This window comes from Betta splendens, chromosome 4 (genome assembly GCF_900634795.4).
Source record: "Betta splendens chromosome 4, fBetSpl5.4, whole genome shotgun sequence".
In the NCBI taxonomy this organism is placed as follows: Eukaryota; Metazoa; Chordata; class Actinopteri; order Anabantiformes; family Osphronemidae; genus Betta; species Betta splendens.
In genome coordinates this window covers 31,958,591-31,981,774 of record NC_040884.2, presented here as the reverse complement: position 1 = coordinate 31,981,774, position 23,184 = coordinate 31,958,591, and the positions used below count along the sequence as shown (strand labels likewise).

Here is a 23,184-nt window from a genome sequence, read left to right as displayed (position 1 = left end):
GGATTAATTGCCATGTGCTCACAGACTACAACTAGTGCTTCCTGTTTTTTTCTGTGCCTGCCCAAACAACAGGCTGAGAGGGGGTGGAGCTAAACTACTGATAGGTCCAATCACTGCAGCTCAGGTGATTCGTCAGAGTGCAATGTTTTCTGGGTGTTGTAGGATATAAACCTTTTTAGCCACGACACATATTACTTCTGCTTTCCCTGTTTTCCCTGGACACAGACCATCAATGTTAAAGGTTGTTGCACATTTTTGCTCATTAAATGTAAAATATATTTATAACAAGTTGCTTTTCAGCAGTAAAGTATTGCTTTAAGCATGACTCTCATGGGTGTTTCTTCCTAGTTGGAGAGGGAGTTTTTCCTCTCCATTATTGCTGTCAAATTGTAATTAATTACAGTTAAAAGCTTACTGTATGTGGGATTTGCTGGGTTTATTTGTGTAGGGTCTTAAGCCTTACCTTGTGTAGTGCCTTTTAGATAACCCTATTGTGAACTGTAACCATATAAATAAAATTGAATTGAATTAACAACCATAGTATTAGAGCATGCTCACAACACGTATGCACAGCTGAAAGGATACAAGCAAGGTAGTGATTGAGAAACTCATGGTCAGAGGCAGGCATGGACTGCAGGAAACTCTCCCTGTAGGCTTCAAACCAGGGAGTGGTTGCTTAAAAAAAAGAGAAGGCACAATGAGACAGGACTTCATCCAAAGAGTGCCAGTTTGTCTTCTTAAGTGATGCACATGGACATTTTCAGTCACCAATTCCAATATAGTGTAAACAGATATTAATCCAGACCTGTCATGTGTAAATGCATTTGGGGTTGTTGACATATGACACTACCTTTTCTATCAGAAGGTGATAATAGTAACGATTATAATGTTTAGCAGCCCTATAAGCTATAAATACATGGCATGACCATGGCAGTACATGTAGTGTGACTCAGAAAGAATAATAGGTTCTTCACAGTACACACATTTTGTCTAACTAATTTATATTAGAATGTATTTTACAAGTTAATGTACTGTACTTATCCAAATGTGATAGTTTGATCAGTTTATGTACTTAATAGAAACCATTACATCAACCACTTAAGAAGCCTGTAAATCTCAATAAATGTTTTTATTAAACAGCAACCACATTAACAGAAAAAAACAAAAAAGCCTGAAAATAATCTTAATAGCCACACAAATATAAAACAAACACAGGCATATTTAAAGCAATTAGATTGCTATAAGTGTTTTTGTGGTCTGACACAATATCGAGTCAAAGTGAAATGTAGTGTTCTGTACCAGTTAAACTCTGGTCCTTACCACTAACACTGAGGTGATAGTCTCCTGCTGTGATCACGCTGCTCAGAGTGCCTTCTTGTGACTGACAAGATAACACCACCTCGTTTAAAACCCTGCGCTGGAGGGGATTCAGGACACCAGAAGCTGTGCTCGGATTCGGACTCAAATTGTTGACACAGACACGCAGGTTTTTTACAATCAGCAGCTGGTTGTTGGGGTCCCGGATGTGACCTCAAGAATGAAGAGGAGAATGAATTTTTGGTAATTTGTCACAATGACATGACCAATCTCAAAACTGTGGTGTATCAGTATATGAATACCATGAACATTATAAAACCATTTGAAAAAAATACCCTCTCTTCACTGGACTAAAGCTGGAACATGTGTCTGGATCAGACACAAGCTCCTCTGTAAATAGGTTGTTGTTGATAAGGTTTCTACAAGGTCTAACATATAGGAAAGTAATACTGGGCTAGTATACTATACGCTGTAGTCACATAGTTAATGATGCGTTTGGAATTTTAATTGCTTGAAGGTGATTTATTGGTTGATTTAAAGGAGTGAGATATGTTGTTGCTGTCCGTTCAGCCGTTTGCTGTGGTTCAGGTCTTACAGCAAATTACCTCGGAACTTAAACGTAAACTCTGGACCTAAAGTCCCTCCTATCAAAGCAAAAGAGGGACTGCGCCTGGTGTTTCGAATTAAATTAAACGGTGCTCGCATTATAGTTACGGAAGCAGCTAAAACGACCACTGCCTGCATCAATAGACAAGTGATGCTTGTTATAAACCCAAAGAAAGCGCACGTTTGACAGATGGAGGCAATTCACCAGCAGACTCCCCCACAAAAACAGCATAAGGTACCAAAAGTAATTTGGTAGTTCAGGACTGTTTACTTGCATCTGTTTAGACAAATCGACATTTGTCGATGGACAACACTTGCCGTAACTAAGAGCAACCACTGATGTATTCGGAAGTTAGTCACCAGTTAACGTGGTCACTAGTAAATTTGAAACACCGGTTTTAAGCTAACGATCTTTGCTATCACTATGTCTCGCTTCCTGATAGCTAGGTAACTGAAGATGCAGGGTAAATGTAGATTATAACGTTAAATATCAGCTTTTACCTTCGGACGTTAGTCTGCAGAAAGGCCTCAACAGCTCAGCAAAATTCAGGTTGTTCTTGCGAGTCACTCTCTCAGCTTCTTCACTGCATAAGACAGCTACCATCGGAACGAAAGAGTCCTGAACGAACTCCTGCACAGATTGAACACATTTGGCCATGTCGAAAGAAGGTCAAACGCAGCTAACAGAACAAGCAAGGAAATTTACTCGTAGTTTAAGATAACCTATTTCATTGCAAAAGTCAACTCTGCTATTTTCAGACAACAGCCATGTTGAATTCGCCAACCCACTTCCTGTGTAGAAGTCACGGTCAGGTGATGCCTGACGTCATGGCTGAACTAAAGCCTATTTACGTTGTTTTATATAGAGCTAATTTGCTAACTTTATTATTTTGACATTGACCAAAAATAAACAAGAAGAGACGAAGCGCAGCGATCAAGTCGAATCGTTCTGACGTTTCCAAAAGCTGCAGACATTATGGCGAGCTGTTTGACAAAAAGCGGAAGTAAGCTCCAAAACGAGAAGTTGCGCTTTGGTGGACGGCACATCAAACCCCGTCATATCGAAAGGCGACATACTGTAGGTGAAAGTGACAATGCGCGAGACGCGGAACAGGAGGAACCGAGGAAAATAATGCCGACAGCAAATAAGATGGGGGCTATTGCACAAAAGTAGGAATAATAAAGCCGGGATAAAAGAGCAGGCGCGGCTTGACCTAGTGCTTAACCCGTTGCACGTTTGCTGAGCCAGGATGAGAAACCGCAGCTAGATCAAGCCAGGTGTACATAGTTGTACATAGTAGCTGCGTGCTAACGGCATTCTTAAAAAGACCACGAGATCGATCACAGAATTATGGATGCGCAATGGAGAAAAGCTGTGTGACATACGTTTCGCAAGCCTAGCAACAGCTGCTAATGGAAGTCTACGATGAGGTCCGTGACATCATTTGTAAAAAGGGAAAAACCGCTGCTATAATAAAACAACAACGAGATAAAGCATGGCAAACTATAGCGGGCCGATTAAATGGTCCGTGCATGAAGTGCAGGCTTCGACAAAGTCGTGATTTCGCTGCACTCCTAATGAAGCAGGATGCCCCGAAAGTTTAGCTTTGGAGGCAGGTGATTTTGTACTTGACCGGCGGTAGCGAGCTGACTGAGCTGTCATAGCTTTAGCGGCTCCCAAACGTAATGTGTCGTAACGTAATTGACAGTTGTCAGCAACGAGGCGAGCTTTAGCTAAATAAATCATTGTTACTTTGATTAATGTTGACAATATGAGTCTCCATGTGTGTCAAAACACAGCCGCCAGTCATTCAAGAGTTACAAATGTTTGTTGATGTTACGCTTCTATTGCTCTTCGGTGTTTTAGTGTGAAAAGTCCGGCGACTGGTCTTGTCACAGCTGTCAATACAAGTTCTACTGAATATGGCAGGAGGCATATGGGGTGCCAAATGTAAAAGGAGCACCTATAACTAGTTTTCTCACATTTAACTAAATGACACAACATGTTTTCTCACATTTAGTTAAATTTGCAAAAGTCTAAATGTTAAATGTAAATGTAAATGTTAAATGTTTGCCGAGTGTAAACTGAATATTCATGAATGGGTAAGTAGACTCCATCCCTACCCTCAAACAGCGCTAGTCTCAGATCAGAGACGCCTCAAACAGTGCGCGCAAACCCCGCCCACATCTGATCTGGAAACTTTTGTTTTTAGCCTGGACGTAACTTCGGCTAGCTAGTAAAGTTAGCCAACTAATTCTCCACCGGCGCCACAGAAATATTCTTTTTAAACCTACTTGACTCCTCATTAATGGTGTTTACGACAGAACGGCAGTTTGAAGCGGAGCCTCAGCCCGCACACCTGCCGTTACAGCCCGTTCAATCTCCCCCAACGGGAGGGAGTCGGAGCTGGCGGCCATGATGGCTTCGACTTCAGGCTTCTCTCCAGTATTTTCGTGCACCGATCCAGAGTCAGATGTGGGCGGAGCTATGCGTACTGTTTGACGTGTTTGAGTCCACGTTGTTTGACGGTAGGGATGGAGTCTACTTGCCCATTCATGAATATTCAGTTTACACTCGGCGAAAATTTAACATTTACATTTAACATTTAACATTTACATTTATATTTAACATTTACATTTATATTTAACATTTACATTTAGACTTTTGCACATTTAACTAAATGTGAAAAAACATGTGTCATTTAGTTAAATGTGAGAAAACTAGTTATCTGTGCTACTTTTACATTTGGCACCCCATAGGAGGCAAGCACATCTGCAATGGTGAAAGGTACTTCTGCAGTTGAGGAGATAGTGTCACTGGAGGATTGAGGTATTGTGTTAGTTCCGTGGAGATGGCAAAATATTACATTCTGTAATGGATGATAATTCAGTGTAGAGAAAGGTTATTTGTACTTGGACTTTGGATTTGGAAATCTAGATATTAGAAAGAGACGTAAGTGATTTTAGTTCACACTAACCATGACTGTAACACATTGCATTTACTCACTGTTATTGTTTTCTCTCCAAAGCTCCAAGCTAAAAAGTGACCACAACACAATAAATGAATGAAACCTGAAATGGTTGTGCTCTGTCGTTATTGTGGATGTCTTGAACACTAGTGTATATACTTCAATTCAATAAAGTGAAACAGGATGTAATCAGACAGTGTGTGCTAGTAGTTCTCAGAAAATGGAGAGTACACATGAATGAGTGACACATTATCCTTTATTTAAGGACAGGCTACATCAAAACAATTAACTGGAATAATTCAGAATGTACTGTTCTCTGACCAGTTTACCATTTCTGTCATCTGGAAAAATGGCTACATTATTCCGGTCAATTTCATTAACAAGTCTTGGGGCTCTCTCTCTTTTCCCAGGCTGGCAATATTTTGAAGCACAGTACAGGCCACAGTCATGTCACAGCTCACGTCCCTGTCTGGGCAGACTCTCCGGTGGTGCAGGCACTGAAAGCGTAATTTCAGGAACCCAAAAGTAATTTTAATTCGAGCCCTGGTTCTCGCATGGGCGTGGTTATAGGCCTGTTGTGCTGAGGTTGGGGATCTGCCAGAAGTGTCAGCAGGAATGTGTCACAGGCTAGCCTTTGTCACCTAGCAGCACACCAGGGACGTGAATATAAAATCATTCTTAGAACTAGCTCAGAAAATCTTTTGATGTGTTCTTATCTAGTGAGAGTCTTTGGTAGTGTCTACTTGACTTGACTTTAGGAAAAGCTGTAACACAGAATATTGAGTGTCCAACTGTGTCACTGTTTTGTAATATGTATTCATGACATTTACCTGCAATCTTGTAGAACTCCTTCTTGATGTGAACAAGTCTTCCGTGGCCAGAGAAGGTAATAAAAATGTGAGGAAGTAATTTCAGTGCTAGACAAAAGGTTCTTATTGTGCAGCAAATTGTGCCTTTATTGAGGTTCTCGGTGTCTCCAACTAAATAGAGAAACATGCCACTTGCAAAGAATTGCAGAGCTCCACACACCATCTGGGATAGTGAGAGCATGGCTCCATTTTGTCCTGTGCTGTATGTTTGGACCCAGCAACCTGCACAAATATCGGATGCCCTCACCGAAGAACCTATACCTCTCAGACAGATAGTCATCAGCAAAGGCCAGTAGATCAGACCTGTCCCTGAATACTCTTTCATGCCTGAATGCTCTTCTGGGTATTAACGCTTCCTCATCTAGTACGTCATTCAAAAATGGGCATGCCATTGTGAAGAGGAGATGTGGAATCAGATTTGAGCCTTTATATGCTACATATGGTTCTCCTCGCAGACTTAAATGAAATCACGTTTGCAGACTAATTAGGCATTACTTAGAAATCTCAATTATTTACAGAAATATGTATTATTCAAACCTCTTACTGTAATATGAACCGCCCTCTTCATAATAACAATAAAAAACAGTTTGCATACTAGGATGAATATAAACTCCCTTCTCGCCCCACGCGGGTGGTCTCATCCCCTTTTTCCAAGCGCTGGTCCTGGAGCTTGAGGGTTCTGCACAGTATATGCTGTTCCTAGGACTGCACTTTTCTGGTCTGACATGTCGGATGTTTTTCCAGGGATCTGTTGTAGCCACTCCTCCAATTTGGTATTGCCACATCCACCACTACGGCTTTCCTCTGCTCTTTATCCACCACCACAATGTCTGGTTGGTTCGCCATTACCATTCTGTCCGTCTGTATCTGGAAGTCCCACAGGATCTTTGCTCACTCGTTCTCTACCACCTTGGGAGGTGTTTCCCACTTTGACCTTGGGGTCTCCAGTCCATACTCTGCGCAGATGTCCTGCAAGGGCTTGTCCTCCCATGATGGTTCCTCTTCCAGCATCTCATCCTCTGTTCTCCACTGCCTGAGACATTCACTCAGCACGTCATCTGTCGGAGCCTTATCCTTGATGTACTTATGGATCTTGGATGTTTCATCCTGGATAGTGGCTCTCACGCTCACTAGTCCTCGGCCTCCTTCCTTGTGGCTAGCGTACAGTCTCAGGGTGCTGGATTTGGGGTGGAACCCTCCATGCATGGTGAGGAGCTTTCGTGTCTTAACATCTGTGGTCTGTATCTCTTCCTTTGGCCACCTTATTATTCCTGCAGGGTATCTGATCACTGGCCGGGGCGTAGCTGTTTATTGCCTGGGATTTGTTTTTGCCATTGAGCTGGCTTCTTAGGACTTGCCTTACTCGTTGGAGGTATTTGGCTGTTGCCGCATTCCTTGTTGCCTGTTCAAGGTTGCCGTTCGCCTGTGGTATTCCAAGGTACTTGTAATTGTCCTCAATGTCTGCTATTGTTCCTTCTGAGAGTGAGACCCCTTCTGTGTGGATTACCTTGCCTCTCTTTGTCACCATCCTCCCATATTTTTTGAGTCCGAATGACATCCCAATGTCCGAGCTGTAGATCCTGGTGGTGTGGATCAGCGAGTCGCTGTCTCGCTCATTCTTAAAAAAACAACACTTTAAGTTTTGTCATGTGGTTTCCTGTTTTAGTTCTTGTGTTGTAATTAGTGTCACATGTGTTACTAGTATTTAAGTTCCTAATATAGCTCCTAGTTCCTGTATTGACTTTCTAATCTTTATTAGTGGAGAGCTGGCAACAGCTATCTTCGCTCTTTTTTCACAGTGAATGCATCCAGCATTCAGTGTTTAGTTGTTGTAATTAGTGGCAACAGCTCTCAGAACAAATTCTATTTCTAAATAAAAAACTAATTTAATTACTTTACATGCGATGCGTGTTTATACCCACCTAAACAGCAGTTCAAGTCACTGAAAGAAGTCAAATATATGCTTTACTGCAAGAAGGAGCGCTATCACAGGTCATTCCTCCCCGCAGGGGTGGCCAACCCTGGTCCTCGAGAGCCACTGTCCTGCTGGTTTTCCAACTCTCACTATCCCAGCCAATACTGATTACCTTGACCAGGTGTGTTCAGTCAATCTGTAACTCACAATATTTTTCAACATAATCAAATATCAACGTTCAATATGTCTTATTTTACATTGTGTGTAACTGAAGACGTGCAATATCTCATCAACCATCCATCTGCCACCCATAAATATGCTGTATGCCCCACTGTAAATATGCACAATATGTTACCTTTTAAAGTTTACTTGTTATTTAAAAGTTTTAGCTGTTTATTTTTTTCTTGCACAGTCAATACTTCTGTCTTTTCTGTTGTATCCTGTTTTAATCTGCTGTATTTTTCAATGTCTCCTTGCTGCTGAAAACAACAGAATTAATAAAGTTTTATCTTATCTTATATTATCGATAGATAGATAAAACTTTACTGATCTACCAGGCGAAATTTAACTGCTGGAAAAGCCACAAGGAGACAGCAAAGGAATTGTACAGGGTATCAAGAAAAAAAGGGCATAAAATGATAATAATAATAATATTTATAATATGCACATGTACATATTTACAGCTCAGGCATGTAGTACTGTACTTGTGCACAATTAGAAGAAGCGTGGGCCAGAATAAGCATGTGAAAAAAAAACACATGACAATAAACAAACATATGTTATTGTATATAAATGTAGCTGTCCACTGGTTAATACATCACAAATACACGTGGAGGCAGTGACCTTACAGCTCAAGCATACTTCTCTCAGTAGACTGTTATTCTCTCTATATATGTACTATTTTTATAAATATCGAGAAGGAACAAGCAAAACAAATTCATATAACAACACGTTTACACAGGGAACGTTAATTTAATTAAATTACTCACATAAAAGTGTATTTTGCTCAAAGCATCACAATGCTATCAGACGAAAATGTCAAATGATATTAATAAGAAGGCGTCAACTGACTTTCCTCAGTTTCTGCTGGATGCCGATATCTACTGAATGAACCTGTCGTTTACTATCTTCTTCTCGTTTCACTCACTTTTGTGGCATTTCGAAGTAATACTGGCCACAGCGCCCTCTTTAGTTCCAGGGCTTCTCAAACGAACGACAAATATTTTTTGGTTGTCCCATCATCCATTGCGAGACAGGAAACGCTGCCTGCTTTTGGCGCGGTCTTGTTAGCGGTAGCAGCCATTTTGAGATCACATTTGTTTCAGATACTGAGACATTGCAACGCCGTAAGACGTAGTATTGATGTGGATGCCGTTAATTTCTGGGTCTACGTTTAACGAAATCAAGAGCTGTGTTTTGTATTGCTCACAGGGCGTTAAAGCTTAGTCGGGACTACTGAATGATCACTATGGCGACTGTTACTGCTACTCCAAGTCGTGAAGCTGGCCGATCGGCGGCCTCTACTCCTCTTTCCCCGACCCGGATCACTCGTTTACAAGAAAAGCATGATTTACAGCATCTAAATGATAGGCTGGCCGTATACATAGACCGTGTTCGGGCGTTGGAACTGGAGAACGACCGACTGATGGTCAAGGTGTCAGAGAAAGAAGAGGTGACTACTAGAGAGGTAAGATTAGCTTCACGAACATTTCCTAACTGACTGCTAACTCCCGATGCGGTGCCCGGCGTCCCTGAACCATAATGCCATTCAGACGCACGTTACTCCGCTGGAGTAATTGGGCGGGAGGCAGTGCGCGCCAAATTGGTATTTCTTTTGACAACTTTACTAAAGATAAGGTTAGGCTAAATCAAACATCACAAACTTATCGTCACGTAAAGACTTTATTGGAGCATTTGTATTTGTGACAGACATGGTCATTGTTCCTCATGCTACCCGACTTTGGTGGTTTGCAAGATTGCAGAAAATGAAACTGACCTAAATCCAACAGACAATAGCTCGTGTTTTTAGTGTTCTTTACATGATCCATTGCCGTAATTGTAAAAGCGAAGCTTTAAAGGTCATCTGTTTTCAGATACTCTTCTTAATGCATGTTTAATCCGCACAGATTAATTGTTAAAGCAATAGATTTCAGTGCTGTAAAAAACTAATTGGTTGATTTGTGTTCTCAAATTCTCATTCCAAGGTAAGTTTTTGTTCAGTTTTACAGTGTACTTTCTGAAGTCATTATTTAACGAAATGTAGACTATAATCGTTAAAGCCATCTTGTAGAGAAAACATGTCTATGTAAGGTACATGATCGTTTTGCAATGGCGTTAAGTGCAATATTTGGTTACAAATGTGTCTTGTTCTATACTGACTTTGCATGTAGCTTTATTCCTCAATTCTATAAGCAGCAAACATTAAAGTCAAGCCTTTAAAATACCATTATTTAAATTTATATTTTTAAAATGAGAACAAAGCTTTTGTAGCCACATAAGATGATTTTTGTGTCCAAGCAAGCATTGAACCTAAACCTTGTTGTAGTAGAAAAGGATGTTAATACTCAATTTCAGGAATGGGTCAGATCAGTTGGCATTGTTGGTGGCCACGCCTTTATGCCAGGTATGTTAGGTTTTTTTTTTTATGACCTTACACATTCAGTGGATCTGCTATTCCTTACCAGACCTTTTTGCAAATTAGTGGTGTTACAGATAATTCCTTTCCTTTGTGGAATGTAGTTCAGCATGTATAGAGAAGTGTAGGGCTGCAACAAGCAATGGACGCTATCAATAATAATCAATGAAAGAAATGGTTTATAATGAGTTGCTGAGTTTGCGCGACGGCAAAATATCCAAAAGCGAGTAAACAAACCAACCAGTAGCAGGAGAAAGGCCGCGCCCTAATGTCTAAATATGAGCATTAAACTAAAAAAAACCTTAATCTGCAAGTTATACAGTGTTCAGCCTGTGGTTTCTACACTACAGCAACACATGAGAACAGAAGAATGAAACGCTGCTGTCTCTGATGTAGTGATGGTAACAGATGCTGTTTATCACCGAAGACGCTTCATTAAGTGCTGCTGTATTAAAAGTTACTTTGTTACTTAATCTGTTCTGTCACGAGTGTCAGATGACTACTCTGTCATCTCGTTTGCTACATAATGATGAACGGCACCACCACAGAACAGCGCAACTTAGAGTGTATACACTATTGGCTGACTGACGGTAAGCGTATCGCGTCACTTCCGGTTACTGAGGTTTGTCCCAAACGTGAAGTTAGAGAATCCAGCGGTCATAGTTAAGTGTTTGCCTGGGGCCAGAGCGAGTGACATTGAGTCTTCCAATCCAATTGGAAGTCACTAAAACTAACATTGAGTCGGTGTGTTCGTTCGCCAAAACAATGTCGGGCTCCGTAGTTTTCTCTGGACCCCTCCCCAATGTGACCAGCGATGACATGTATAGCCGGCTGTCATCGCTCCACCGCTGGTTGACTAGGTGGTGTCCTGCAAACGATGTGGGCTTTGTGGCTAATTGAAACCTGGGCTGATTAGAAGAGACGGCGTCCATCCCACATTGAATGGAGCGCCTCTGCTCTCTAGTAACATGGCCATGTTGCTTAGCCTCCCCACTCCGTGACAACTCAGAGTGGAGCCCAGGACGCAGATTTGCAGTCTTACACGCCTCTCTGCGTGTTCTCTACAGCCGCGACCCACTCTTGAAACCTGGCTGCAGCAGAATGAATGTCAGTTTATGATTCTACTCCAATGAGTCACTCAACACTATCATGTTCTTAGAAGTGGAGGAGTAGCAGCAATTTATAACTCTTATTAATTACTCCTAAACCCAAACATAGTTATAACTAATTTGAGAGCCTCACTCTGAGCCTTTCTCACCCGGACTCTTAAACCCAGAAGCCAGTTGTGTTTTGTATTGTTTACCGTCCTCCTGCTCCATATTCAGAGTTTTTAGCTGAGTTCTCTGAATTAGTATCTGACTTAGTTCTTAGCACTGATAAAGTCATTGTATTGGGAGACTTAAACATTAATGTTGATGTTGACAGCAACTGTCTCAGCCATGCTTTTAACTCCTTAATAGACACTATTGGTTTTACTCGGCAGGTAAATAAACCCACTTATCGTTTTAACCATACCCTGAAGGAACTGAATAAAAATTGAATTAAATCAGTGGTTCTTAACCTTATTGGAGGTACTGAACCCCACCAGATTCATATGCACATTCACTAAACCCCTTATTATTAAAAATTAAACATTTTTTTTAATTCAAAACATATTTATATGTTTTATTGGTTCACAAAATGAATTGTACAATAACATAACTGTTCAAAGAACAAAACAAATACAATGAATAAACTGAACAGGTTGAATGAGGCCGGTCTGTCCAGGTCCGTCCACGAAACGTCTGACAGACAGACAGGCAAATCACAGACAGGCCGATAAAGCTGCTTTGTTTATTCACAAGCCTCTGCATCACCGGAGTCTTTTCTTTTACTAGTTTGCTTCGGTTTTGAACGCATGCTTGCTTATTTTCGCTCTTGTCGCAATGCTGGATAAACACGGCAACTGTTAAAACAAGACAGAGACATTGACAGAGTGGAGGAGCTAACCAGCTACGAGTAAATGGTTTCCTGTAATGTACATGTCAATCAAAACGAAATCGAACAAGGAACAACTGTCAAAACTATCTTGGCTCTACGATATCGTAGATGTTACAGATCTAGGTCTTGTGTTTTGACCTCCCCCAAACCCGAGACTGACTCACTGAACCCCTAGTGATCGATCGAACCCAGGTTAAGAAACACTGCACTAAATGTAACAGCAGCATTGAAATATGACTACCGATACATGTTTTTTGTTGTTGTTACTGTTGCCTCACAGTCAGGAGTCTCTGTGAATCTCTGTGGAGTTTACATGTTCTCCTGTCTACTGTGGTTTTCTACCGCAGTCAGGTTGAATGGAGCTGCTGCAGAGACTTTGCAGACAAAAGTCTTTACATTTTTAATAAAACACAAAATCCAGTGTTTGAATAATATAATTAAAATGAAAATTTAGTTAAAAAAAACCTGGTAAGGAATTTATATTAAGCAAAACAAATAATATATATTCAAATTATCTGATTAATCGAAGAAAAAAATCAATAGATTAGTCGATTATCAAAATAATTGTCAGTTGCAGCGCTAATTGGTAATATCTGATATGAGCATCAGCTGACCTAGAGGTGTGCCAAGTGGCACTATTCTGTAATTTAATACTGGAAAAAATATGGTTTGACAACTAAAATGTGATTTAATATTTGTATATACACTTTTAAAACTGAGCTCACTGTGTTCTTCATAGGTGACTGGTTTAAAGGCTCTGTATGAAGCAGAGTTGGCAGATGCTCGACGGGTTTTGGATGAAACCGCTAGAGAGAGAGCCAGGCTCCAAATTGATCTTGGCAAAGCTCAGGCTGAGCTAGAAGAAGCCACGCGCAGGTGAGATTTTTACCTAGTTCTCACAAGGCTTGCATCAGTTGCACGAGTGTAATTTAGCATTGGGGTCACTTGGTGTCCGGATATTCAAGTCAATAACTGAATTCGTTGTCACTTTCTAGTGCCAAGAAGAAGGATGGTGATCTTGGCACAGCTATGTCCAGAGCCAGTGGTTTAGAAAGCCAGCTGAACAAGAGTGAAGCAGCACTTTCTACAGCTTTAAGCCAGAATGCTGCATTAGCATCTGAGCTTGCTGAGGTGAAGAGTGACTTGGCCAAGGTGTGTACTGCAATGTTTTTGTTTTTTTTCCCCCATCCAGTGTACTGTATGTAATCACTATTTTCTCATGTTTATTAAGACGGAATGCTATTCAGCAGTATTTCATATTCACATTCAGTTGCCTGTAATGTCCATCTATCCATCCATCCATTTTCTATCACTGAATCTCATGTAGGGCTGCGGGGGGGCTGGAACCTATCCCAGCGGGCTGAGGGTGGGGGGCAGGGTACACCCTGAACATGTCGCCAGCCTATTGCAGGGCCACACAGAGAAAAACAACCATGCACGCAATGGAAAATAGCCACTTAACATGACCATATGTCTTTGGACCGTGGGAGGGACCCAGGGAGGGACCTGGGCTGCCCGACCCACACTCTCCTTGCCGTGAGACAACTGCGCTACCCACTGCACCACTGTGCCGGCCTGCCTGCAATGTTTTCCCATTATTTAAAGGAGAGGCACTTATAAATCCTTCTGAACTTTCTTTGCCACAAGAAACTTCAAACTACTTTAACATTATTTGACTCTAAAGATAAACTATAACTCGTCCACTTGGTTTCATAATATCTTATATGGGTTTTAGGGAGTTTTGATGGTTTTTCAGTGGTCAGTTTTCAATTGGATGCAGCTCAATTGCAAGTCGAGTGAGAGTGGCTAATATTTAAATCAAAACAATTCTCTAAGCCATTTCCATAGCCATGATTTTAACCTTGTTACACGCATCTAATAATGCAGTTGTTTAAGATGCCTGGCTACACACAACAGTGCTCACATGTCAAATTAGTGTTACTGTGGTGCAAAACCAGGCCATAGCTGTTGTCAATTTTAAACATAAAATGCAAGTGAAAGCTGAAGTACTAGTCTTGAAATTTGAAGGTTTATCCCTTGAAGTCCTGCAAGAAAACAACATCTGATGTATAGAAGTGTTGCATGTTTATTTTGTTGTTTTGTTTTGCCAGTTTTAATTATTATGGTGTGATGCATTATTTAGGCAGAGGAGAGCCATGGTGTTGCTAAACGCCAGCTGGAGGCAGAAACACTCATGCGTGTGGACTTAGAGAATCGTTGTCAGTCACTCATGGAAGAGTTGGAGTTTAGGAAGAGCATGTTTGAAGAGGTAAGATTGGCAGTAACTTAAAAGGAGCTGTTTATTTACTAAATGTTTGAAATATTTTTCTTCAAAGTTATTTGATTCATCAAACTGATAACATGATGACTGACAACATACTGACCAGTGATGGTGGTGGAGAGTGATTATTTCTACTTAATGTTTTCTACCCTAGATTAATCTATAGTGAAACTTTTGTTTTATAATATGGTTAGTTTATATGTTTCATAAGTGTTTCAGAGAACTATCTGTAATTTCTGTGCCATCAAGATATTCTGTGTTTCATCCTTGTGTTGTGTTCAGGAGGTGCGTGAGTCTCGGCGTCGACAGGAACAAAGAATTGTGGAGGTAGACTCTGGAGTGAGACAAGACTATGAATTCAAACTTGCTCAAGCTTTACAGGTATAAAGCACGTTTCTTTCAGAGTAGTATTTATTAAGTATTTTTATACTAGAAATTTCTAGCCTAATAGAAAATCTATTGTAAAGATACATTCCTCTTCCTCTCTTGTTTTTAAATTTTGATATGACCTAACTGTTATTGTACTAGACTCTAGAAACAATATGCAAGCCCAAGTTTAAAAAGGGGTTCTGTGTGAAAAATTTGTTGAATTTTCTTGAGAAGATATGAAATTTGGCATTAATCAGGTTTGTGTGATTTCTCCCAGGACCTAAGGAGGCAACATGATGAACAAGTCACTATTTATAAGGAAGAACTAGAGCACACCTTTCAGGCAAAGGTGCAAATGAAACTGCTTTTATTTTGTCATCTGTCATTAAACGATATGTAATACACATGACTAACTTTGGTCTCCCTGTAGTTGGATAATGCAGTGGTCTCATCGGAGATCAATGACAAGGCAATGAGCACAGCCAGGGAAGAGCTACAGGAGTCCCGTATAAGGATAGAGAGTCTTGGATATCAGTTGAATACCTTGCAGAAACAGGTACTTGTCTATGATTCCATAGTTTATTGCATTGTTGATTGGGTAAACTAATTTATTATGGTTTTTTTGTAGTTGGCTGCATCAGAGGATCATATTAGAGAGCTGGAGGAAATTATGTCAGCAGAACGAGACAAGCACCGCAGAGCTATTGAAGCTAAAGAGCAGGAGATGAGCGAGCTGAGAGACAGAATGACCTCACAGCTCAGTGAATACCAGGAGCTGCTGGATGTGAAGCTTGCCCTTGATATGGAGATAAATGCATACAGAAAACTTCTGGAAGGAGAGGAGCACAGGTAAAATACAAACAGACAGATATATGAGCCATGCACTATAATAACATTAAGTAGGTCTTAAAAACATTTTTTAACGATTTTCAATGGGGCTTGAACAAAACTATCAAAAGGAACACTGCGATTCCTCCATATGAGTTTTTCAGCACGCACAGTATGATATTCGTGGTTAGTTGCATGAGCCAGAGTAAAGAGAATTTCCGGCGAGTTACGCCGTATGGAAAACTACAAGGCTGCCCGTGCATCCTGCAACAGCCAAGAGCCAAATGCATCATCTTTCTGTGCTGAAAGAAGCTAGATCTAACAAACAATCAGACATTGCTTTATATTTGTAACAAAAGGTTATATTTTAAGTGTGTTTAAATAAAGTCATTTAGCAGCTTATTATTTTGAATCAAAGCAGACAGTTGCTAGAAAGATGAACATCTGGGATGAACACAGACCCTTGAGTAGAAGTCCAACTCCAGAAATCTAATACTAGTCTGTTGGAAGTAAAATACTTCAGCCACTTCACTGGTCCATAGCGCTACCATGTCTCTGTTCTTCTACCTAAATTAGTGTTTTACTGAAACACTACTCAAAAGGATTTTGTATATTTTTATTAAGTAGTTTTTAAGTTCTATTTATTACCATTTTATTTCAATCACCGAAATGATTGCATTTTTTGTTGTACAATTAGTGACTTTTTTGTACATTGAACATAAAATTAATTAAGTTGCTGTTAGACTCAATACTTAATGCTGCTTTCAGCCACAAACGGTGAAACAGAATGTTAATGTGTATTAATAAATTGTCCTGCTGGCTTTTCTTTTTAGTGTTGTTTCATGCTGAGGAAGAGATGCATGACCATTTGTTCATTCATACCTGGTGCACTTTTTCAGACTGAAGCTTTCCCCTAGCCCATCAACTCGGGTCAGTGTTTCGAGAATAACAGGGTCCTCATCCTCTCGGTCCTCTAAAAGAAAGAGGGTGGATGTGGAGAATAAGGATCTGTCTGAAGAAAGATCAGAAGACCAGCTCCTGCTGTCAGAGGAGGCCACAGCTAGCGGAGCAGTCAGCATATCACCCACTGACATGGATGGAAATGCAGTAACATTGACTAATGATACTGAGCAGGTATGTAAAAAGCAAAAGGTCTGTACGTGACTTTGTATTAATGTCAGGTGCCAAGAGAATGGGGAAAGCCTCATTGGATTTATTTGATCACATGAACCATCTGTGATGATTTGGTTGGCGGTTCGAGCCCCTGCCATGGGCGATGTCAGTGTGTTTTGGCAAGACACAGAACCACATGCTCATGGTGTTTCAAGCTAGCACCTTGCATGGCAGCTGCTGACATCAGTGTTTGACTGAGAATTGAAGCACAGTTCAGTACACTGACTGCACTGGGGAAGAATGTTTTTGTGGCGCCAGATCCTAGTCCTGATAACCCAGAGCCTCTTGCCAGAGGGGAGGGGCTAAAAGTGTTGGATGTCCTGGATAAGAGTGGTCGGCTACAATCCTGGCTGCCAGTCTCCGGGTCGAAATGCGCAGTTCCTGGAGAGATGGGAGATACTGATCCTTGTCTCTGTCTGTGGCTGCAACAAGCCATACTGTGAGGATGGATTCAATGATGGTAGTGCAGAAGTGCACCAACATCTTCACATGGAGGCAAAACTTCTTCAGCTGCCTCAAGAAGTACATCCTCTGCTGACTCTTCTTGATGATGGAGCTTGTGTTCTGCTCACACAGAAGGCGGAAGGACTCCACACCGTCACTGGGGTTTCAAAGAGGATGACGTGGGAGGGGGCTGGGTCCTTCATGAAGTTAACTGTCTCAACTTTATGCAGCCCTCTGTAGACAGCGATGAATTACAGCAGACAGGCCACCTCACTCATCTAGGCTGACTCATCTCCATTAGAGATGAGGGCGCTGTCATCAGCAAACTTCAGGAGTTTGACAGTATCCAGATGTGCAGCTGTTTGTATACAGGGGCAAATAGACATAGCCTTGGGGAGATCCAGTGCTGATGGTCCAGGAATCAGAGACAAGCTTCCTCATGTACTGCTGATCCACCTGCAGATTGAATCAGGCACATTCAGCTGGGAGAGTTTGTCCTGAGGCCGGGATGAATCTATTGTGTTGAAGGCAGAACTGAACTCTACAAACTGTGTATCCTGGCATGTGCTTTGCCTCTTTGTATTTGTCTCTCTCCCCACTTCTGAATGCAGCTTCTTTCTCTGACCTCAACTGTCTGAGCCTTGCTGTGACGCATGGTTTGTTATTGTTGTAGCTCACCCTGGTGTGCGTTGATGACGCTGTCCTCGCAGTTGATGTAGGACGTCACAGTGTCTGTGTACTCGTCGAAGCTGTTTGTGGCAGACCTGAAAATGTCCCATTTTGTGCATTCCAAACACACCTAAAGTTCCCCCAAAGCTTCACTGATCCACTTCTTACAGGTCCTCAACCAGTTTGCAGAGTTAATTTCTGCCTGTAGGCTGGAAACAGGTGCACAGGCCCAGTGCAGCGCAGGGGACTGCATGATATGCACACTGACGGTGGTGTAGCAGTGGTCCAGTACCATTCCCTCTCTGGTTGGGCATTTTATTAAATGGTAATACTTGGGGAGTTCAGATGAGAAGTTGGCTTTATTGAAGCCTCCCAGGACGATGACCAGGGTGTCTGGGTTTGTCCGTTCTACCTTCAGTATGTGTTATAAGAACGCACAACCACTTCTCTGTAAAACACAAAACAGTACTTGATGACGATGAAAAGCTGAGTGACATTTTACAGCCTACAAAATGTGGAGTTTAACATTCTCTCCTATTCACACGTTTTGCTCCCTTTGGATATTTTTATTGCGTCTGCCTTTCAGGACCAGCCTTTGGGCAACTGGAGGTTAAAGAGGCAAGTTGACAACAGTGATGAGGTTATCTACAAGTTCTCCCCAAAGTTTGTGCTCAAGGCTGGAAATTCAGTGACGGTGAGAAATGTTGTTTCCTGTTAAGTCCAAATAGACCACGCGTTAGATAAATAATTTTTTTTAATCACACGATCAGGTTTTAAAATGCATAATGTCACATTGACCTACCTGTGGTCACCTTACAGACCATATATAATAATCCTATATACACACACACACTAGACTATTTTAAATAATTTGCCATAAACACACCTGAAAAGGATGCAAACAATGCATCCTAATTTTGGGGAAACAATCTACTTAGCATAAATAGAAACCATAAAACTTTCTACTCCACAACCTGGAGTTCTGTTTGTAGTTCTGTGTTGAATGTGTCCTTTTTTTATTATTTGTGTGCGCACATATACAGGTGTGGTCTGCTGATGCTGGTGTGGCACACAGTCCACCATCTGATTTGCTGTGGAAGAGCCAGGCTTCTTGGGGCACAGGAGATTACATAGTGACCACCTTGATCAACACACACGGCGAGGTAAACGCATTCAGACCTGGTTGCATGTTTTGTTTTATTTAGCTCTGCAAACCTGTTCAACGTAAGGCTGCAATTATTTTTTTTAAGTTGACTATGAAATGTTTATCAGTTCGGGTATCGGGTATTTCTACTGTTAGACCCGCCTTGAATAAGTTAAAAGCAGCAAGGGTTGTCAAACGATAATTTAGAAATGCAAATGTTTTGTTGCATGGCCTCAGCTGTTGCCTTTCTCCCCCCCTGCCAGGAGGTGGCCAAAAGAAGTGTAACTAAAACCCAAGTGGAGGTGGAAAATGGAGAAGAAAAGGAAGCAATACAAACAGTGAGTAACCTTGGTTAGAGTGTAAAGTGTTGGAGTTAATTAGTGGGTTCCATGCTTTTTGGATGTTTTGTAAATAAATATTGTTTAAATAGCTTAATATGAATTATTATTAATTATTAGTATAAATATTGAATGAATGAATCAAATTTGAGAGAATGATAATTTGATTTTTTTGTGCAGGGGAAGGTGCAGTCAAGAGAGTGTATCATCATGTAAGGCTTTTGATGGCTTTTTTCTACCCAGAGCCTCTCATTATATAGATATATCTTCTTTTTTCTCCTGTTTGATGTTTTCATTGTTTTAGCTTTTGAATTGGCTTCATTTATCCTGTACCAATATCCTCTTCCATTGATTGATCAGATTTAAAAAAAATTATTCAAGGTAGTGTTGAGATACTAAAAACACAGACAAGACAGATGGTCTTTGGTACTTTTCAAATTATTTTTTTTATTATTGTTACTCAGTTAACTTTGTGACAAAACACATTTTTACTAACTAATGTTGGTTACTTTAAGGTATTTTGCTTGAGCCAAATCATTGAGTTGAACTTAAACAAGCTGTGTATGAGAGACTTTACCTTTAATTTGGTAATCAGTTCATTTTTGGGAAAACCTGCACAATGGCCAACCGCAAATTACCCTGTAATGGGTTCATCCTTTATTTTAATGGCTTTCATGGCAGCCTTTTAGTCTTGTCAGACATGTAAGCTGTTTGATTTCTGTGATGGGACTGCCAGATCCTATTTCTGAACTTTTTAGGCTAGCTGCTCTTAACACAGTGCAGTGAAAATGTCTCCCCTGCTTAATAATCACAGGAGGCCACAGCTAGCAGAGCAGTTACTGTATGACAACATGTCACATGTCTGGCTTTTATAATGTCCCTTATGACCAATAGTATTTAAATGTGTACTGTTGGTATACTACTACTTTAAACATAAAATATGCAAGTATATTTTAAATTTCTTTTATGTATTGTATATCAAATATTTTACTAAACATATATCCAAGTGTACTGTGTTCAAATTTTAAAGTAAAAGTGGCTCTAAGTACTTAGGACAGCTACACTTAACGAAGTTTACTTGGTACACTGAAAAAAAACACTTTCCAACCATTTGGCATGCGATTGTATTTTTTTAACTTTACAATAAAATGTCTGGAGTTTGATTCCAGTTGAGGTTCTGTATATTATATTGTTAAAAGCAGTGAATGTTATAAACCTAAAAGCAGAAGAATAACCAATCAGAACTGATTTGTCACTTCCTGTAGTAAACGGTATAATGTGATTTACCGCTAATGGTTCAACTAAATTTAAGGTTTAGTCTAATTTGTAGTTTACTCGCAAGTTCCCTTTTTGTATTTTGAAGTATACTTAAACTATGTGATACATTATTACATCACTAGTAAACTTGAATAACATCAACAAGTGTAGTTCAAGTATGCCTTTTTGTAAACTAAAATGGGGGCTAGTGTTACAAAAAGTACAGCGTACACTTGGGTCTACTAGAGTTACTTCTATAAGGAGTCTATATAGATTCTCCCTTAATCCATTAAGTACTCTTTTGTCAGGACTGATATATTAAATTGGCAGCATTCTTTAAATCTACATAAATTCTGTGAAGGCAACACTAGTGGAGGCAGCATAATGGCATTTTATGTATTCTGTGCATAGTCTGTGTGTTTACACAGTGCTATTTAGCAAAAATAGGTATTCTTTGTTTTTATGCTGTGTTTTGCTATTCTAGTTATTTTTTTGCCATAAAGTACATGATTGCTTTTTTGAATTATAGAATTTGTAGAGGGATTGAGGTTGGGTGTAAATAATAAAAGATAAAATAGATTTTTTTTTCTTAATTGCATGTTTCAAGATTTTAATGTCATTTTTAACACTATTTCTCTGTCGCGAGACCCACACATTGGCACAAGCAAACAACTGTCTAGTAATTGATTCCTGACAAATATTTTTGCCGGCAGTGTGACCTTCCCAAATTCAAAGCTGGCTTTTGTAAATATTTTTAATTAAGTAAATCAGTGCATGGTTTAGCCACTGGACTTGTAAATTCATGATTCATTCCTGCTAAGTTTGCTTTATGAAAAATCGTTGATGAAAGCTGGTCAGTGTACATTTTACCTCTGCAGCTTTCTATGGATGTTGTGTATAACATAATTGGGTTGCAGAGCTGCATCAGACATGATTAGGAAGAGTTTTTTTTTGTTGCATATTGGTTTGCCTCAACATTAGTTCTTTCAAATCACTGTTAATGTTCTGGAGGGACTGTAAACATCTTGCAACGAGCGTGTTGTGTTAAAGTGTTAATGACTTCAGTTCTGTTGTACAGTTCCCAGTCTAGTTCTGGGTTTAGTCACTTCAGGAGAGGTTTGGTTTAATTACTAAATGGGAAGGGGTGAGTCTGATTAGACCTAATTACCTTCTTGGACTTTTTTTACATTCAATAAATGATTTATATAAACACACTTTGCATCTGTTGTTGGGACTTTTTCTCTATTTAGTGTTTGTTGTACCAAATGAGAGAAAGAATGAGGTGATCAACATATAGTGTAATAGCAGTAACAGACAGCAAATGGTTTGAGTAGGCTAGAACTGTGGTCCAACTGAAAATGCAGCGTTGTCAAACTGAAAGAATCCAAATGGTTTTTAAAGGTGTTTTCAGTATTTCTTCGTTTAGTATGAAATACTCCTGTTGCAGCAGAATATTCAAATATATAGTTTAAAACCAATGTGGCACAATATTCTTCACATATTAAACAGTCTGATCATAGTTTCATATCATGCCTATATATTGGTTCACTCTGAGGTCAATTTATAATTTCTAGAGTTGCCAAATATATAGGATAATAGGATTCTGTGCAATCAGATCTGTGTTCTGGATGCAGATACCCCATCTACTTTAAGGTCAGGCGTATAATGTTCAGGTTTTTTTTTTTGCTTTTACTGATTTTTTTTTTTTTTTTTTGCGCTACGTGATTTAACCGTTTTTTAGTTGAAACAGCTCTTCCACGTTTATCAAGGTCACTGGATCTGCGGATAAATCTTGTCATTGTGCAGCCATCGACACAATGGGGGCAAGAAATTGCTCAAACGAACTAAAAGCTCAATACACCATCTATATACACAGCAGGGTTCAGAAGACTCAAAAGCTAAGGTGTATGAGCTCCATTGGAGGTTATCGTCTTTGCTCACTTAGATACATGAAGCTTGGCACCCTCTACATACACTCTCGACTGATGTAAATGGACTGCAGATCTGATCTTTTCCACCTGAAGTCTACAATCAGTTCTTCGGCCTTAGACCAGGTTGTTGTCCGCGCACCAACCCAGCCTCTGGATCTCATTTCTGTATGTTGACTGATCACCCCCAGAGATGAGCCCCACGACAGTGGCATCATCAGCCATAATGACGGCATTCTCTGTACACATGACGGTGCAGTACACATACAGTGTGCAGCAGAGGATTTGGGACACTACCTTGTGGGGTGCTAGTGTGTCTAGACTCAGGGCTGCAAAGAGATGGGCACCCACTCTGTACCTGGTCAAGGAGAAAGTCTCTAATCCAGCAGCAGGTGGTGGGAGGGAGTGCAATGCCCATCGATTGAAGAGGTGGAATGGGTCTAACCCACTGGTTTACATATG

The 23,184-nt window shown here is 40.3% G+C and overlaps 2 protein-coding genes across 4 annotated transcripts in view; one reads left to right on the top strand and one right to left on the bottom strand.

Annotated features, from left to right (window-relative positions):
• The window catches only part of trappc8 (trafficking protein particle complex subunit 8), a 30,411-nt gene extending 25,428 nt beyond the window's left edge, over positions 1-4,983 (bottom strand). For 2 of the 3 annotated variants that reach the window (XM_029148305.2, XM_055507647.1), the window contains exons 1-3: positions 2,425-2,706; positions 1,321-1,530; positions 586-675 (exon numbers count right to left, since the gene is read on the bottom strand). In XM_029148305.2, the coding sequence (XP_029004138.1) occupies positions 586-675; positions 1,321-1,530; positions 2,425-2,581 (457 nt within the window). In that variant the 5' untranslated portion in view covers positions 2,582-2,706. Of the gene's footprint in view, positions 1-585; positions 676-1,320; positions 1,531-2,424; positions 2,707-4,218 lie in introns of those variants that run through there. The other variant, XM_041070173.2, reaches the window with a different exon arrangement.
• Positions 4,984-8,922: 3,939 nt separating this feature from the next.
• On the top strand, positions 8,923-22,008 carry lmnb2 (lamin B2). Its single transcript, XM_029148320.3, has 13 exons — positions 8,923-9,363; positions 13,031-13,167; positions 13,287-13,443; positions 14,435-14,560; positions 14,855-14,953; positions 15,219-15,290; positions 15,372-15,497; positions 15,570-15,790; positions 16,669-16,903; positions 18,642-18,749; positions 19,099-19,218; positions 19,463-19,537; positions 19,718-22,008. Exons 1-13 carry the CDS (start codon positions 9,136-9,138, stop codon positions 19,751-19,753), a joined length of 1,740 nt encoding a protein of 579 aa, XP_029004153.1. The 5' UTR covers positions 8,923-9,135; the 3' UTR covers positions 19,754-22,008.
• Positions 22,009-23,184: the final 1,176 nt, after the last annotated feature.